Raw genomic sequence first — 19,236 nt, forward strand, 5'->3', positions numbered from 1 at the left:
AACAGCTTTCATTAGAAAGTCCAAACCTCAGACAGGCTTATTGAATAATGCTGAAGACTAGGAGACTCTTTCACGGCAGTAGTAGCAATATACTGCCGGGTAAAAATGGCTAGTTAATAAAAGAAAAGATTTGTTTATTTTGGGTAAATGTATTTGAATTAACGTATATTAATGTATAGTTGGCATTGATTGGTTAATCGTGACCCCACCCCCTATCCCCTGTCCAATGACCAAAGGTGGAACTGCATAGTTCAGCTGGTGGAGCAGAAGAAGGATCACCTGGACTCCATCATGAGAATCCAGAACTACCTGCTGGAGTGCAATGAGATCAAGTCCCAGATCCAGGAGAAGCGCAAGGCCATCGACGCCACGCAGTACGCGGGCAGCGACCTGGGCGGGGTCCTGGCGCTCCAGCGCCGCCTCTCCACCATGGAGGGGGCGCTGGGGGTGCTGGAGCCCAAACTGCTGCACCTCCAGCAGGAGGCGGAGGAGCTGGCCACGGCCCACCCGGGCCAGGCTGTGGAGGTGCTGGTGCAGTTCGAGGGGATCAGCGTGGAGTGGGAGGAGCTCCGGCGGACGCTGCAGGGCTGCGAGGACTCGCTGACGGTGGCCGGGCGCCTCCAGCAGTTCATCCAGGACCTGGACGCCTTCCTGACCTGGCTGGTGCAGACCCAGACGGCCGTGGCCTCCGAGGAGCTGCCCAACGCCCTGGAGGACGCCGAGCGCCTCATCAACCGCCACGCGGCCCTGAAGGAGGAGATCGGGCGCTACGAGGAGGACTACGAGCGGCTGCAGGCCATCAACGAGCTGCTGGAGACGGAGGAGGCGCCGCTGCCCTACATGGCCCTCCAGCAGTGGCTGCAGAAGCTGGACGTGGGCTGGAACAAGCTGCTGGAGATGTGGGAGAGCCGCAGGGAGGTGCTGGTGCAGGCGCACATCTTCCACCTCTTCCTGCGCGACGTCAAGCAGGCCGAGGCCTTCCTCAACAACCAGGTGAGGAAAAGCGCCCGCCCCCCCCCTACTCTCAGCCAATCATCGCCCACTGGCTGAGTGCCTCAACCAATCAGGGAGTGAATAAACCTAGTTGGTTTTGATAGCCGTGTTAGTGTTGTTCATTAGGTAGGTTTCAATAACTTGTTGAAATTCTCTAGATATTCGAGGTAATGGCCACCAGTAGGTTTTTTAAGCATTGGAGTACATCTTTTTTTTTTCCTTGGGAAACAATTCCAACTTTTCTTCTGTCATTTGAATACTCATTAACCAGTGATCCATAGTTAATACTAATTGATATCACTAATTAATTAATTTACCCTCACATGTTGTCTCATTCAAAGCAATTAGAAAAGTCACTGTTTATATTATGGGCAGATTATCATACCCGCTTTAATGCAGTAAAATATGAAATATTGTTAAACTGACATATAATGCTTTACATATTCCATATTTTTTTGATTGCATTCATCCGCTGTTACACATTGCCAAATCCTGACTCATAATACATCGCAGCCCGTATCCATGTGATTGCTAGCAAAGCCCAGTCGTATTTGTTTGTTTTTTCTGGCACCTCTGCGAAGCGTTTCCCATCAGTATTTGCAGCCGCAGTACTTGTGACCCTCAGGTCAGTCCTGTTTATCAAAACAAGAAACGCTGAATCCACAACAGTGGTGTCGGAGAGGGAGAGTTGCTCAGAGAGGGAGATAAACACAAAATGCTCTTTGGTCCAAAAGGCAGCAGATGTACGCAGCGTGTAAATAAATCAATGACTGAATCGGTATTGGTCTGTGTGTGTGTGTGTGTGTGTATGTGTATGAGTGCCTGTGCATGTGTGTGCATGCGTGTGTGTGTGTACTTGCGTGTGTGTGTGTGTGTGTGTGTGTGGTGTGCGTGTGTGTGTGTGTGTGTCTGTGCCTATGTGTGCATATGTGTGTGTGTGTGTATGAGTGCCTGTGCATGTGTGTGCTTGTGTGTGTGTGTGCGTGTGTGTGTGTGCGTGCGTGTGTGCGTGCATGTGTGTGTGTGACTGTATCAGTGCCTGTTCATATGTGTGAATGTGTCTGCGTGTGTGTGTGTGCATGAGTGCCTGTGCATGTGTGCGTGTGTGTGTGTGCAAGTGTGTGTGTGTGTGTGTGTGTATCTGTGTGTGAGTATGATTGCATGTGTGTGTGTGTATCTGTGTGTGAGTATGATTGCCTGTGCGTGTGTGTATCTGTGTGTGTGTGTGTGTATCTGTGTGTGAGTATGATTGCCTGTGCATGTGTGTGCGTGTGTGTGTGTGTGTGTGTATCTGTGTGTGAGTATGATTGCCTGTGCGTGTGTGTATCTGTGTGTGTGTGTGTATGTGTATCTGTGTGTGAGTATGATTGCCTGTGCGTGTGTGTATCTGTGTGTGTGTGTGCGTGTGTATCTGTGTGTGAGTATGATTGCCTGTGCATGTGTGTGTGTGTGTGTGTGTGTGGGAGCAGGTGTGAGGAGACCAGTAGCAGAGGCCCAGGATTTGTGCTGGGCTGTGGGTAAGGTAACTGAAGCCAGCAGCCAGAGGGAAAGAGGTTCAGCTTGTGTCTCATGTGCTCCTGAGAGGTTGTGATCACACCATCTTTTAATGAATGAAAATGAGTGCAGTGTGTACTGATTTATTCCCTTGTTCTCTCTCATGCGTTTTCTTTTTTATAAATCATTGCTCTAATGAGGTAGGCACACAAACGAGCTTTTTTGTAAACATTAGTGCAATTTACATCTGGATTAGCCAATGCGTTTGTAACATATAGTATATATGTGTATGATAGGGTTGTACGCAAGGAACTGACACTGCTTGTAATCTATAGTGAAGGCAGCACTGCAGCATTGACAAGTGTGCATAATATCCAATCAAATATCTTAAAGCTAAATTTCAGGAGAGACATCTTATTCTGACTGTAACCCAAGTTGCATTATCTAAAGCCATCTACAGTATGTCTTTGGATCATTAATGATTGAAACTCGACCCCTCCAGCACCCTGTATTTATTGTTCACCAGAACAGGATCTGCCCCTCGGTCTGCTGATGCTAACCTGATCTGACTGTTGTAAAAATGATTCCTGGCTGTCAGTTTGTCTACAGCCGTGCTTTTGGGTAAGGCTAAAGGTGGCAAACAAAATATGCTGCTAACTGAAATCTCCATACATTTACATGGTTAAGCACACATGATGCTTCTTCATTAGTTCCTGTTCCAGTTCTTTTCAGATTTTAATAATAATGAGGCCACTTTTTAGACTAGGCTGCATCCTGTTGGGGAAGTGAGAATCTGTTTAAAATGACAGTTCCCGAATTCATCAGTTTTGACAGCTGACCGCCTCATTTAGTGTTCAGCACGCTGAATAAAGAATTAAAGTGGCCTCAACGTTAAAACTTCTCACATAGCCAACCTGTAAAATATATGTATTTAATTGTTTATTATTATCAAAGATATCAATTAATCGCCAAATTCATTCATAGGAACAACACCCTGTTGGATCAACCTTTATCAAAATGTACAACTCATGACCAGATTTAAATTAAAAGATTTATTAAGTTATAACAATCATTCAATGTGTAATCTAAAGCGGTTCAACTACCCTAACAATGGAAGTTATTAACATAGACAAGTTACTGTCACAAAAGAAATTAATGAAAGATAACAAAGCACAGCTTGTCTTTCCCAAGTTCATCCCAAAATGCACCAAGATCAATATTCAAGAACCAACAGATAACAGAATATTCCACAAAAACCACACATGAAATGTAAAAATGCCAGATGAGCTGTAAAACTAAAAATGTGAGAAGCCACACAAGACTGAACACAAAACACAAATGCCAGACCCATACGTCAGACTCAGATGCCAATACAAACCTAGCTAAAGTAAAGACTGGCCCACATTTTATGTAGTTGAAAGAGGGGGAGGGACACTCCCTCCTCCCCTGGCTCTTGCATCATTAATGAATGAACAGGAGTTGATACCTAGCCAGATTGAGATGATGCTGAGCTAAGGTGTCGAAGAGGATCAGACAATGACAGCCTTTTCTGAAAACTGACAAATTTACTTAAGGTAACCTTATGTTGTCAGAAACAGGGCTAAGCACCATGATATTATTATCAAATAATAGGTTCATGGTTTTAGTCTCTTTCTAATGAGATCAAACACAAAAATATGTATGTTAGGAGGTAATTCAGCTCAGCTATTGAATACCTCTACAAAATGGAGGTAATTGTTATATGTGATAATTGTTAAGTCTAGCCAGTACTGCAATCTCCATCTCCAGACAAAGTATTACATCCATGTGTCAAGGCCAATCATACCACACTAATCTCCACTTGTAAATTTCGAACGGACAGGCCTCAATTACAGTTATCTACACATAAATCAAGACTTTCAATTGAGGATTGGCATTCAAACTTAAAATCAAAAAGGAAACCATGATCCTTATGTTATTCTGTGGCCACGCTAAATAGCTTTGTGGTCTATGTCTCTTCAGAGGTAATTCAACTCTCCAGGAATGGAGACACCATAACACCGTAGATTTGTATGCATAGATAAGAGCCTCCGTGTGGCTTTTAATGAACAAAGATGTTCCTGTTTATGCCTGTGGAGGGGAGGCAGCATTCCCACTGTCAGGTCAAACACAGCAGGCCAGTTAATAACAATGCAATATTGTGTAGACTATGAGCATTTTTGCCATAACAAATGATATTGTCATTCTCTCTAAGGCCATAATTTAAAAATGAGATATCCAGCAAGCCTCATAATCCAGTTTATCTGAAATTCTGATTGCACAATAGCACACATTTTTAAACTTTAAAAACCAAGTGAGGTCTTTGACTTGTCAATGGCGTCATATGGAGTTTCATTATATTCACTTATAGCATCTATAAGTTGTGCTGCTGTCAGTGTCTCTTTGTCAGATTTTAATTCTGGCCAATCCTAAATCGGTATGTTGCGTGAATTCTGTCCCTGCACTAGGAGTCCGCCCTGGCCCATGTGGAGTTGCCCACTACCGTGGAAACAGTAGAGGGCGCCATCAAGAAGCACAAGGACTTCACCACCACCATGGAGATCAACCTGCACCGCATCAAGGCCGTCATCGAGGCAGGGGAAAGCCTCATCAGCCAGGCTAATATCTACTCAGACCGCATCCAGGAGCGAGTGGACACGCTCGTCAACAGGTGAGCGAGGGCCGGGGCAGGGCTGCTCACCCGTGGGCCACACCTCTAACTTACTGACTTACTCTTGGGCTCTTTGTTCTTTGAGAAGGAAAAAAGAGAAGACTTACGAATCACAATAATGTCCACGCTAGCTTCTGCAAAGTGTCAGGTTATAGTGGTAGACTTGTACATTGTAGCTGTCCACATTTTAATGAGGCGTCTGTGTTACATTTATGAATGGAATGTGTTTGGCCAGCATTTTAAAATATGTACGGTCCCCTTGAAGAAAGAAATAAGAAATAAAACCTGAGGTCTAGGGATTGTCAACCTTTTATCAAGCATGAAAAACCCTGTGTCCTCTCCCACTGTTGTATTTGTCTATCATCTGTTAGTTTGGCTTTGTTTTTCAAATCTGATGGTTTTGTGGCTGTCCACACAGTAGTTTTCCGAGTTGCCAGATCAGATGTTCGTGTTTAGACAAGCAACATGTTTTTCATTCCTGAAATGATGACACAAGTCAACACTGCCTTGTGGGAAGTAAAAGCAGGCAAACAAAAGTCACATGGCCATTAGGGCTGCTGGCTGATGGAATATTGAGGGATTGGTGATCATCATGAGGCATCATGATCTCTACTCCTAGATCCGATTTTTTGACGATTTAAAAAAATAAATAAATCCGCTTTTATTAAAAGATATGTTTATACAATTTGATCTCACCATGTAGAAATGAAAGCACTTTTTTATACGTAGCAACACCTGTGAAGCCATTTGTCCAAAGAATTATGGTGCCCTCCAATGGGTAATATGGATAAAACTGGCTGAGAATGTGCACTTTAACCACATGCAAATTGTTTGATTACAAATCTGAAATTGTGTAGTAGAGTCACATGCAGGTAAAATGTGTCTTTGTCCCAAACTTTATGGAGCTCACTGTATAACTACAGACATTGTAGCAGTCTCTGTCTGACCCACACTGGGCTGAGCCTGGCTTATGCTCATAACGGGGCTTCCCAGATGGAAAATGAGGTTCATGACTGGGCAGAGAAAGGATTGTGGGGGCCTGACCTCCTCCCCACTCTCTCCCACAGGAGCGCCCAGAACAGAAGCCTGGCTCAGCAGTGGCTCGACAGACTGAATGACCAGTGGGAGCTGCAGAGGTTCCTGCAGGACTGCCATGAGGTAGGCCACACTGACTCACACCTGTCTCACACCTGTATCACACCTAACTCACACCTGTCTCACACCTGACTCACACCTGTCTCACACCTGACTCACACCTGTCTCACCCTGTCTCACACCTAACTCACACCTAACTCACACCTGTCTTACACCTGTCTCACACCTGACTCACACCTGTCTCACACCTATCTCACACCTGACTCACACCTGACTCACACATGTCTCACACCTGTGTCACACCTGACTCACACCTGTATCATACCTGTATCACACCTGACTCATACCTGTCTCACACCTGACTCACACCTGACTCACACTGTCTCACACCTGTCTCACACCTGACTCACACCTGACTCACACCTGACTCACACCTGTCTCACACTGACTCACACCTGGATCCTCCAGAGTCTTGAGTCAGGGAGAAGGCTCCAGACTCAATTATAACCTCAGCCGCCACTTCTGTCTTCTCTATGGGGTGGCAAAGTGGTGCTTTTCTATTGGTGTGCACGGCAGAACAGTGCAATTTGATTGGTGGGTGAAAATGAAGTTGTTGAACGGTGAGATAACAGAGAGCAGAACACAGGAGAAGCCCAGATTTCTGTAACGGCTGCCTTAATCACCTTCATCAAAATTCTTAAAGGGGCATTTGAGTGGACCTGCCATGAAAACACTGGGGAGGTTGTGAGGTCACATCCTGGACTGTGGCTGCTGTGTGTCCTGTCAGACTCAAGCTTGTTCATGGGCGCCAGATGTGCAGCATGCACGATTCCCAGCTGAGTAAAATGTGCACGTTAGCTGAGTAATGCTAAGTGTCTCGGAGCTAAGATAAATATCAACATAGTTCCTGCTGTCGGCCAGCCCTGCCCAGCCCGGTCAGTGACAAGGTGCTTCAGACCTTGTCCTTATTTCCAAAACAATTTTTGCTGGAAAGTGCTTTTTTGGAGTGGGTGTCCTTTATGTGAGGCTCAGTGTGCATTGAAAGTTTTGGAGTGTGTTAGAAGGGCTGCTGGGAGTTGCAAGATGAATAATGTGAATGATCATGGAGTTATTAAGATGGTAAATGAGTTATTCCTCCACAAACTAAGCAGAAGGGCACTGCTAAAACAAGAAGGGCACTCTGCTGTATACGTACATGGTTGTATAAGGACGGATTTCCAAAAAAAAAAGAATTATTGTTACTGTCCTGCAACTGCATGTGTACATACAGCACATGATACATATCTGGAGGGGGCTTCTGAAGGAGAAATCCAGATACGTTTTTGCAAAATGTGCATAGGTAAATATTTATCACATTTTTAACATTGAATTATATCTATGAGGTTTTGTGCATGGATTACTGTTCATGAATTACCAATAAATTCCTAGACAGCATAATCATTAGTTTTTGTTCCAATCCATGCGAAGCAAAAGACACAATTCTATATGATTCTTCTCCTCCTTGGAGGTTTGCTTGAGGAATATGAAGGTGTTTACTCATTTGAAAAGTCAGTCTCAGGACAGAACGTTCTCACAATGTTACTGTAAAGTAGTGAGAGGGTTCACATTTTTTCTGCTACCTCAAGGAAACCCCCATATGTGCATTTGCAAGGGAATGCAAGGAGTGCTAATGGTACTGAATTGTTATACAAGTGCCCTAATTTATGCTAAAAAGAGCTGAATGTTGAGCAAAGGTGGCAGTGTGCTGAACTGCGACCGGCTATAGTTATGCTGCATATGTGGGTCAAGGTTTTTGGAACCTGGGCGTTGTTTTTTTTGGGGCTGCGTTTTGGTGTCTGTGTTAACCTCTGCATTACCCTGGCAGGCGTCCTGTGAATCTCCTGTGTCCCCCCATCAGTGCCTGTGAAAGACCCCCACTGTTAAAAGGCTCCTCCGTTCTGCCTGTGAAAGATCCACACTGTTAAAAGGCTCCTCCGTTCTGCCTGTGAAAGATCCACACTGTTAAAAGGCTCCTCCGTTCTGCCTGTGAAAGATCCACACTGTTAAAAGGCTCCTCCGTTCTGCCTGTGAAAGACCCACACTGTTAAAAGGCTCCTCCGCTCTGCCTGTGAAAGACCCACACTGTTAAAGGCTCCTCCGTTCTGCCTGTGAAAGATCCACACTGTTAAAAGGCTCCTCCGTTCTGCCTGTGAAAAACCCACACTGTTAAAAGGCTCCTCCGCTCTGCCTGTGAAAGATCCACACTGTTAAAGGCTCCTTTATCTCACCTGTGAAAGATCCACACTGTTAAAAGGCTCCTCCGTTCTGCCTGTGAAAGATCCACACTGTTAAAAGGCTCCTCCACCCCACGCTGTTATAATTTTTCTCCGTAAGCACCTGCACCTGTGAAATAGAACGCTGTTAAAGGCTCCTTTATCTCGCCTGTGAAAGATCCACACTGTAAAAAGCTTCTCTCTCCCAGGGCATCCTGGCCCTGAGCTTTATTTAGTTTCTCTGCCCACATTCAATAATTCACCACCTCAGCTTTATTATTTATTAAAGAGAAAAGAGGTGCATTTCTGAGGCTGCCAGAAGCTGTTTTTGGGCGCGGCCTTCCGGACAGGCGCTTACCCAGAGCTGTTTTCGGGAGGGAGGTGGTGGGACCGTTTTTAGGGACAGTGCACGTAAACAGTGGAACAGCTCGTACTTCCTGAACCGTAGGGTGTCTCCCTCATAGTAAATGGTGAATGGTAAATGGACTGCATTTATATAGCGCTTTTATCCAAAGCACTTTACAACTGATGCCTCTCATTCGCCAGAGCAGTTAGGGGTTAGGTGTCTTGCTCAAGGACACTTCGACACGCCCAGGGCGGGGTTTGAACCGGCAACCCTCCGACTGCCAGACAATCGGTCTTACCTCCTGAGCTATGTCGCCCCATAAAGACCATAAAGGTTGGGCTGCGCGCTCCACCGTGTTCACCTGCGCTGGTGGGGGGGGAGGAGGGGCGAATCGCCATATGTGCAGGGGGGTACTTTGAAGCCGCTCCTCCAGCAGTGGAAATAACTGAGGTGGAATGCTCCGGAAAGCCCGACTACTCTCTTGCATCTGTTTAATTTCGCGTGCAGCATGTTTCAGGGTGACCCGAATCGAGCCCGCCCCATAAGCATGATTATTTTTATACACCATTACCTGGCCATTGTACACTATTACCTGGCCGTTACCCAGGATACCCTTATAGAAGGAGCGGTTTGGTCATTAACTGGGTTACTGGTATGCAGGAAGCAGTCTGACTGTTACCCAGGGAGGGATCTGCCTGTTACCCTGGTTACCCTTATACAGGGAGGGATCTGCCTGTTACCCTGGTTACCCTTATAGAGGGAGGGATCTGCCTGTTACCCTGGTTACTCTTATACAGGGAGGGATCTGCCTGTTACCCTGGTTACCCTTATAGAGGGAGGGATCTGCCTGTTACTCTGGTTACCCTTATACAGGGAGGGATCTGCCTGTTACCCTGGTTACCCTTACACAGGGAGGGATCTGCCTGTTACCCTGGTTACCCTTATACAGGGTGGGATCTGCCTGTTACCCTGGTTACCCTTATACAGGGAGGGATCTGCCTGTTACCCTGGTTACCCTTATAGAGGGAGGGGTCTGACTGTTACCCCGGTTACGCTTATACAGGGAGGGATTCCTGATCGATGTGGTCACTTCTGGCACTACGATCCTTACTTCACTCTAGTGTTTCTTTTGCGCCTCTACATCATGAAACCTATGCACTTGTTGTACGTCGCTCTGGATAAGAGCGTCTGCTAAATGCCTATAATGTAATGTAATGTAATGGATCTGCCTGTTACCTGAGTTACCCTTATACGGGGAAAGATCTGCCTGTTACCCTGGTTACCTCTTACAGGTCAGGCAAAGAGCATGGTCCTCTGTGATGGAGGTGAGAGTGAAGGGTGCTGAAGGAACGGTTTGGAGGGAAAGAGAGGGAATAAAAAAGAAAATGTGTTGAGGGCTCTTTAAATGGAAGCAACATTCTAAATCAGGCAGCAAACCCTGGCCTGTATGTTCCTGCATATCTCTCTCTCTCTCTCTCTCTCCCTCTCTTTGTCTCTCTCTCCCCCTCTCTCTCTCACTCTCCCTCCCTCTCTCTCTCCTCCCCTCTTATTTCATTCAGCTCATTTCCAGTGCCCCTCTCTTTCTCCTCCCTCCACTCCTGCTCACAGTGCAGTAATTTGAAGTGCAGAGAATTGTCCCTTGTGATGCCCAAGAAAGACGTAGGTTCTCTCTCGCTCTCTCTCTCTCTCTCTCCCTGTATCACTCGCTCTGTCCACCCCCTCCCCTTCGTCCCTCCCCCCTCCTCTCTCTCTCCCCCCTCTCTCGTGCGCGTGCTCTTTCTCTCTCTTCCTCCCTTGCTCTCTCTCTCTCTCTCCCTCTCTTTCTCTCTCTCTCTCCCTCCCGCCCTCCCCGCCTAGCCTCCCGGGCGCTAGCTCAGCTCTGCTCTGCTCCACTCTGCAGTGGCAGAAGGAAGGCGAGGGCTAGCCGTGCGCTAGCAGGAGTACAGCATCGCTGAGCAGCACAGACTGCAGCGTTCAGCAGCACGGAGAGCGGGAGGGAAGGAGAGAGAGGGAGAAAAACAACATGGACGCGCCGCCGCCGTGACAGAGCCTCTGGAGCGACTGACGAGAGAGCGCTCGGATTTCTGAGAAGAAAGGGGGGGGGCGGCTTAAGATCGGAGACCCTCCCGCTCCTCCCTCCTCCGCCTCCTCCTCCCCTCCACCTCCCCCCATCTTCCCTCTCCATCCCCCGCTCCCCCTCTCCCCCTCTCCCCTCTCGCTGCGTTGATACCCAGCGCTGCTGCTGGGCTTGCGTTCCTCCCTGTACCTGAGACAGCCCTCCAAGAGCTCTGGGGGGGGGGGGGGGCCGGGTCCTGCTGCCCCTCCATCTGCTGTTTTCCTCCTCTTTCCTCTCCTCTCCCCACTCGTTCCCCGTCCTCGTCCTTCTGTGGATCTGAGCCTCCGGAGCGATCGGCAGTCCTCCTTCCTGTGTGCTCTCTCTCTCTCTCTCTCTCTCACTCTCTCTCTCTCCCGCGCTCCCCCACCACACCGGTTGTTTTGACCCTTTTGGAGCCGGGCCCCCCGGCAGGGCCCCGGGCTGCGGGTTTGAGGATGGAGAGCGCGCGGGGGGCGGCTATCGCGCCGGAGAGCCGGCGGTGACTGGGGGCTCGCGTCCCCCCCCGCGAAGGCGAGTGTGGAATCACGAGCTGGGGGGAAGGCGGGCTGGGGAAGAGACGGGGGGGGTTTGCCTGCGAGGGGGGTCGTTTGGGGTGGGGGTTTGCCTGCGAGGGGGGTGGTGGTGGTGGTGGTGCTGCTGGAAAGGGGGAGGCTGGGGGGTTTTGGCTGAGCTTGCGCTTGGCTTTGAAATGAATGGAGCAGAGAGCGTTTGGGGGGGATTTCAGTTCCCCTCCTCATTATCCGCGGCTTGCTCATTCACTGGTCCCAGGGATCGTGTGGAAGTGACGAGCCCCCCCCGTCCCCCCCCCCCCGTTGGAGGAGGGTTCCTGGCAGGCGGCCTCACCGTGTTTGTTTGTTTTATCCCTCCAGCTGGGCGACTGGGTGGCGGAGAAGATGCTCATGGCTCAGGACAGCTCCCGGGACGAGGGGCAGAAGCTGCATAAGAAGTGGCTGAAGCACCAGGCCTTCATGGCCGAGCTGGCGCAGAACAAAGAGTGGCTGGACAAGATCGAGAAGGTGAGCGGGTCTGGGGGAGTGTGGGGGGGGGGGGCAGGCAGGGGGGAGCCTCCGTTTCCCCGTGAGACAGCGAGGGCTCCCCGCAGGAGGACAATAACCCGCGCGCGCTGTGCTTCTCCGCTTCGCGTGCTGAATCGCACAGAGGACTTTGTTCCTGTTTGCTCGGAAACAGAAGACGGCTCTTCCTCTGGATGTTCAGATGCTGGTCGCCGCGTAATAAAATGGTGTTGAGAAGCGTACAATAGGAAACGTGGGCGGTTGTTGTCTGTTGTTGTTTATTTGCAAAGGCCTGGGTCCTTCTGCGGCTGAAGTCGAGTAGCGTCCGCGCGGCCGGTGCTGTGCCTCTCCCTGGTGTTCTTATTGCTGTTTCTAGATCTGTTAGCGACACTCGCAGGTTGGCTGTTTCTGTTTTTGTTTGAGGGCATGGCTTCTCTGCTTGGGTTCCGCTGCTTTGAAACGCAGATAGAACACATGCACGTGACTGAGCTTGCCAGAGTCTCGAGATCAGAGGTGTGCTATTTTAATCTGAGGCAGGATGGGAAATTGAGTCTCTGTGACATCACATGACACAATATGTTTCCAAGCGAAGTCCATTTAAATATCTGATTACTGTTTGGCATTTGGAAACATTTACAAGTACGAATGAATTCTCAAAAAGTCACCGATAAGATTAAAGAAGAAGCAGTTATTAATGGTGTTTAGAAGGTTTGATTTGACCCCTGAAAATGTTTATATTCAGCTGTTTCTTTGTTCAAACAGTCTATCCTTAAGGAATTCACTTAGACAGCAAAGTAGAGGTATAGTTAAGGGGTGTTTTTGGCTGTGTGCTTAAAGTAAAAGTAAATCTGTGTTGAAATATAAAAAAATATGAAGCATGCTTTTACTTATGTAAACACGTGTGGCAAGTAAAGCTAATTTGCATATTGTTGGCATTCAAATATATACACTTTACACCAATTGTGACACAAGCTTTGAATTATTTATTACAGTGTAAATAATACATTGATTTGTGAATACTATTGCTTGACAGTGAAAGAGGAAAAATTCACATTTTTTTTTGTATTTTGAAATATGTTCCTTGTACATTGTTCATATACAAGTTCAAGTTCATATTTTAATTAACATTAATTTTCTGCTCCATGGAGGGTCATGGAGGGCCCTGTTTGTACTCCGCTAAATGTGCTCGTCTGCTCTTTGCTGGCTTTTTCTTCGAGGAAAGTCAGAGGCTGCGCCTGCTTTTGTGACGGTTGTCTGCTTTGATTGCTTTTGAGCCTGGAAGGGGGCCAGACTCTTGGGCCCGGTGCCAGGATTATATGCGTAATGGCTCAGCCGTACGGCCCCTCACATTGCCTCACCTGTTCGATCGGCGCTTAGCAGAACACGCGGACTGGAGTAATGGTGGGGGGGCTGCTAACAGTAGGATTGGGTCCATTTCATGATTGTGCTTGTCTGTTTTTTCAGCGAATGTAGGTGCCTCTGAGAAATGTATCTGGCTATAAAGGGAAGTTCTCAGAGTCAAAAGGTTTCAGGTGTTTTCTATTTCTGTGGAAAGGGAGTGACAGGCTGCTGGGTGGCTCATTCGGTTAAGGCACCACACGAGTGAACCTCAACCTCAAGTTCAAATCCGGAACATGTCAGCGCTGACTGTGGTTGGCAGCTCCATAGGGCAATGCACAGTTGGCAGTTGCATCAATGAGGTGGATGAAGGTTTATTCAGTTAGAGATCTGTGTTTCATCACTCTCTAGAGGCTCCCTGCTGGTTGATCGGGTGTCTGAGTCCTGCATGGTAAAGCCATGTATGAATGTCTTCCTCCGACCCAAGTCTGTGTGAACTTGGCTGTGGTGTGAAGAGAATTGTGGATGTCTTCACTCATGAATGTGGCTGCAATTGCAACAGTTTTTGGACACCCAAAATTAGGATTGCATTGTGTTTTCAAGTGTATAACTGATATTAGTTTGTGTTTTTAAAATCCATATTAAAAGCAACATAAGATGAATTTGCTCCTATGTTGTAAATGCCTGTTGCTGTTAGGAGATATTGACAGAATCTTCCACTTTTTCCTCCATTAGGTTAGCTAATTTTGTCTACCTTCTTTCTGATGGGAGGTTTTTTTGTGTCTTTTTCCCCTCTCTGGAGCAAACCTAACCGTCATTAAATAGTTTGCCTCCATTATTAACTGGCTGACTGTAGTTTACTATAATCTGATTCTGGCTGAATTTGGTTGTATTTTCTGCTAGCTGTTTGGAGCTAGTGCGTTTTTAGTGGCTCCATCTCGGTAGTGCTCTACCTGGACTTAGGGAGATTGTTAGGGTCTATAAAATGCAGCTAATGCTGTGTAAGGGTTGCGAGTTCGTCTGCCACCATTGCCGGCTCATTGAGCACCTTGAGCGAGATCCTTCATCTTGAGGGCTAACTTGCTGAATTACAGTTCCAGGAACTAAGTAGCATGTCCTTCAGCGAGATGGTCTGCATGCCACAGCTGGGAAGGGGGGAGACTCCAGACCAGGCAGGGAGAGAGATTAGGGTGACAGTAGAGCACAAGTGCAGAAAAGCGCATACGGCCCACAGGGGTGGCATCTCCAGAGGTTGTGGTGTCCACCTGATTCCAGCCCTGATAGTGGGAGGACTGAGGAGCCACTGGGCGCCCAGATGGCCAGGTCCTCCAGGAAAAGGAGTCAGTGATAGTGTGGGTTATTAGAGGTGTAGACAGAATAGTCTGTTCGCATGACAATGAGTCTGGTATGGTGTGTTGTCTGCCTGGTTCCCAGGTAGGAGATCTCCTGGAGCATGCGGACAAGCTTCTGGTTACGGCTGGGAGAGATCCAGTGGTCATGGTTCATGTTAGAGCCAATGACATGGATCAGGGTAGGTTTGAGGTTCTGCAGGACAAATTTGTAGAGCTAGCAGAAAAGATTAGGAGCAGAACCTTCATGGTAGCATTCTCTGGAATTGTACTGGTTACCATGTGCAAGCAGAGGGAAGCAAAACTTTATCTGGAGGTTTAACACGTGGCTACAAACCTGGTGTAGGAAAGAGGGGTACAGGTTTATGGGCCACTGGGACTCCTTTTGGGACAAGGGTGACCTCTACAAGAGTGATGGGCTGTACCTGCACTGGAGGGATACTGCTGAATTAGGACAGCATATGCTTAGAGTAGCACAGGATTATTTAAACTAGGGGAGAGTTCTCAACGGGCCTGAAAATTCAAGCCTGACCCAACCTGGCCCGAGTGACCTGAAGCCCCAGCCCAACCTGACCTCCCCAAAAAAAAAAACCCATTGGAGATTGCCAGAAAAGAGCTGAGTGGCTTGTATAGGCTCGGACTGCGCAGACACACACACACACACACACAGCACAACACAGAGCGAGCAGGAACGCCGTGAGATAACTACAACACACACCGATGATTAAAAACTCTCAAGGATGCTCTAAGTAAAACAAAATGCTTTATATTAAAACGTCCACATGGCCTATCGTTAGTTATGTTGTCGTTTGTCCGTTTTGTGCTTATTTAAAACTGATCGCTTTTGATTTGAGCAGTCTCAGCCACAGTAATCCGATTTTGCCAAAAGCTAGCAATTGGATTTTACCGCTAATATTTTTTAAGTTTGTCATGGTGGTGGTGATAACATTTTTAAGATGTGTTTTTTGTTAGAATTGGATTAAGCTTGTTTGTTGTTGTGTCGTTTGCTTATTCTTGTTAATGTTTATGTGGGATTTCGCTGAATTCCATTTATGTCCCCTCTTGTGAACCTGAAGGATCTCATCTGTAGTGTTTCTAAATTTGAGAGGCGCGAGAGGAGGCCGTGCAGATGGCCTTTTTGTCCGTGATTACGTAATTGCGAGCACGGAGGTGGTGCGCGCCAACTTCCGCAAGAACCATAAATGGACCGTATCAACTATTTTAACGGTATGGCATTGGGCGTGCAATAATGAGAGGAATTCAGCTAGGCTACTGTTTTCCTACCTTCCTTCGTTAAAATTGTCCTCTTACAAGCTGAGTGAAAAATCACTTGTGCCTTCTGAATGTCAGAGTCCCCGGAGTTCACCTGGGGCCTACATGGCGATGGTCATCTCCATGGCGATGGCCGTGAGTGTCTCCAGATGATCAGCAGACAGACACTGGTAAAGCTAAAATGATTTTTGCAGATTTTGCTAAGGCAGGGAAGATGTCCATGTATGCTGTCTCCTGCAAGCTTCCTCCATGGGTTTCTATCCTTGTTTTTTTCTTTTCTTAAATGTGTTTCACTTGCGTCAGTTCCTGTTTCAGAGTATGAGGTTTGGCTTTCAGTCTTTGACCAACACCAGTGCTTCTCCCAGTCAGCACACTGGCCCTGTCACTGCCCAGGCCCACCAAGTGCAATGGCCCTGATTTGGAATGTTTGTGAGATTGCAATCACAGATCGCCTGTAGTTTCTGCCTTTCTCCAGTGCAGGGCAGCCGTTCAGCTTTGGCACTTTTATTACATGTATTGTATTGTGATGTAATTTTGTTGTGGTTTGTTGTGTTGTATTGTAGTAACTGGAGAGCACTTTGGCGCAACTCCTGTTGTTTTTAAATGTGCTATACAAATAAAAGTGACTTGACTTGAGTTATTATAAAGGAAATGTAGACAGTTTGTAGCATCACATCACATTATCATTCCATCCATTTGACTGGTGCCTTCCTCAACTGAATTTTGCGTTCTCTTACTAATTGGTAGGCCTACCTGCGGAGACAACATTACAATGGTCGTTTTGTTCCGAATGTCTTTTTAAAGCACTCTTGTTTTGCTAGATTGTACATCCATTGGTGAATGAGTTTTTTCCAGGATTCTTGGCAGATTTTGCGGAACGTATGGATTGTCTTTATACTGCCCACTGTTTTTTCTTCAGCATTCTTTGAATTCTGTCCTTTTTGGTTTGGAGAATTCAAAACCGAAGCATCAGGAGGTGGGTGCAGACGAACTCTCCTGACTTTGTGTTTCTCCATGCTGGCTTCATTCATTTGCAGGGTTTTTCTAGGTCCTGCTTTTTTTTTTTTAGTGAAAAACCCTAGGAGTGATTTCTGTTCTAATTTACTCATGTTGAGCAAGGTAGCTAGAGCATGACATCTTGTTTTTTTACTTTTCATTCAGGTTAAGCGCTTTCTCTTCAAATCTAGCAATGCTACCAATGTGTAAATATTTTATGATCTATAAAAAACAAAAATGTACATAGACACTGAAAGAGGATTGTCTCAGTAGTAACAGTAGTAAGTAGTACACAGGAGTAATTATTTTGTTGTGGTTGAAGTCAAGTTGTGGTTTGTTGTGGTTCAAGCATGCACATTAGGCTATACATTGTAATAACCAAAGTTTAAAAGGGTGCACAAGCTTACACCGGTGTTGCTATCTGCTGATGGCCGACACCTTCTGGCTATACTATACCTGCAACTAACTGTGTTGATCTTGGCAGTTGGAGTGTTTTGGTTGAGGTTTTGTGCAGATATACACAGTTGGTGTACTTATGTAGATGTGGTTACTCGATTGAGATCCGGCGCACAGAAAATTTAAAGCTATCTGTGTGATTGCTTCCGAATGAGTAAAACCTGTGCACATCTATGTTTGGAAAGAAAATCTTTTTGCTGTTTTGGAAAATTCAAATGAAAATTTTTGGCACATTAAACACCACAAAAGCAGGGACCCAATGAAGTCCATTGTATCAGGGTGAGCTGCATACCTAGAAAACTCATTATATCTCAGCAAAATTCTGGATGGATAGACAGTATTCTGGGTAAGTGGAAATGCCTTAATTGCATTTTTTGGTGAACTGCACCTTTAAGTAAAAGAGTGATGGCAGCAAGTTTTATCTGGGAGGGAACAGCACCTAAATAAAGGGACTTAATGATGTTAGTGATGAGGTAAGCAGGATTTCGGCAAAGGTGAAGGAATGAGTACAAGGGAACTGCTCTTTAATTTTCAGGACTGTGGTGGGCGTGGCATTTTCTGAGCAGAGCAGTAGTGACAACAAGGGGGTTTCAGGGTCAGAGTTCAATTTCACTTTTCAGAATCAGTATTTTCTCTGATGTTGCCAGTTTTCACCTTAAAATGGACTAATTAGAGGTTCCATTCAAACGGGCTGGCTTTGTCAGAAGTGAGGAGGCAGATGAAGGTTGAAATAGGACTCTGGAGTCATCACTGTCGTGTGCAATCAGATTGGCATTAAATATAGAGCGGTCTACTTTCAGGGCAGCAGACTAGCCAGTTTTCTTTTAGGGTGAGGAGATTAATTTTAAGGCCAGGTTTTCTCCACATTCACTCAATCTTACGATGCTCATCTGTAGGCCTATTGTGAATCATGTCCTGTGTTTTGCTAAGTAATTGAAAATATGAGGGTGTCTTCTACATGTACTTTATGTCACTTGATGGATTTCCTTTGTATTTTTGACTGAATGCAGTACCGTTGCTCTTGTACCGCTCAGCTATGGAATAAAGATCGTACGGTTTAGCCTACAGGCACAAACTCTTTCTTTTTTTGTCTGAGAGGAACACGCTGGTTGTCTCACGTGAGCATGGTGCTGTATTTCAAAGTGACTAACTAAAGCATGGAATGGCCCAAGACCCCCTGTGGGGATGGTTCAGCCACTTGTGGACTCAATAAATCTCCTTCCTGTTGTTGCGGTTTTAAACACAGGGCTGTGTGTTCAGGATTGCCTTGGGATCCATAAGACTTCCACCCCTAGCTTCTGACTGACAAGATTTTTTTTCCTTGGGGGAAAAAAAAGCATGGCGTTCCGGAATATTCCAGTATCGTAGGACTCTGCCATGGGGCTGTTACAGACCATCTGGCCAGCCAATGAGAACTTAAATGAAAATTGGGGCGGTATTTATATAGAATGGAGGGTTGTATAATTTGCTTTTGGAGCAGGAGAGCCAAGGACGTCTGAAGGTGTTTCATTGGACGTCCCCAAAGATATCGAAAGGTGTTTCATTGACCTTCTCATTTACTCTTTTAGATTCCAAAGAGTCTCACTGGCATTTTAGTGTAGTGGGGCCATGTTGTTCCTGGTTACCCAATGAGTGCAGTGGCCCTTTCCATCACTGATTCAGAGCCCGTTTCTCATGGGTCCCAGTGGCCCAGTCACACAGTTATCACATGAGCAGGCTGAAGGCCTCATGCTGAAAAATGAAAAAAGAAAATAAAAATCTAATGTGCTTTTAGCATCTCGCACTCTTTCCATTTTATTTTCAACTTGCTCTCTTTCTCTCCTTCTC

At 46.5% G+C, this 19,236-nt stretch overlaps 1 protein-coding gene across 1 annotated transcript in view; it reads left to right on the plus strand.

Moving 5' to 3' along the window:
* The window catches only part of LOC135235784 (spectrin beta chain, non-erythrocytic 4-like), a 98,520-nt gene that overhangs the window by 49,341 nt on the left and 29,943 nt on the right, over window positions 1-19,236 (plus strand). Inside the window, exons 16-19 of the mRNA XM_064301627.1 lie at window positions 237-993; window positions 4,974-5,176; window positions 6,244-6,334; window positions 11,855-12,001. Coding sequence (XP_064157697.1) covers window positions 237-993; window positions 4,974-5,176; window positions 6,244-6,334; window positions 11,855-12,001 — 1,198 coding nt within the window. The remainder of the gene's footprint in view (window positions 1-236; window positions 994-4,973; window positions 5,177-6,243; window positions 6,335-11,854; window positions 12,002-19,236) is intronic.

This window comes from Anguilla rostrata, chromosome 12, assembly GCF_018555375.3.
Source record: "Anguilla rostrata isolate EN2019 chromosome 12, ASM1855537v3, whole genome shotgun sequence".
NCBI classification, from domain to species: Eukaryota; Metazoa; Chordata; class Actinopteri; order Anguilliformes; family Anguillidae; genus Anguilla; species Anguilla rostrata.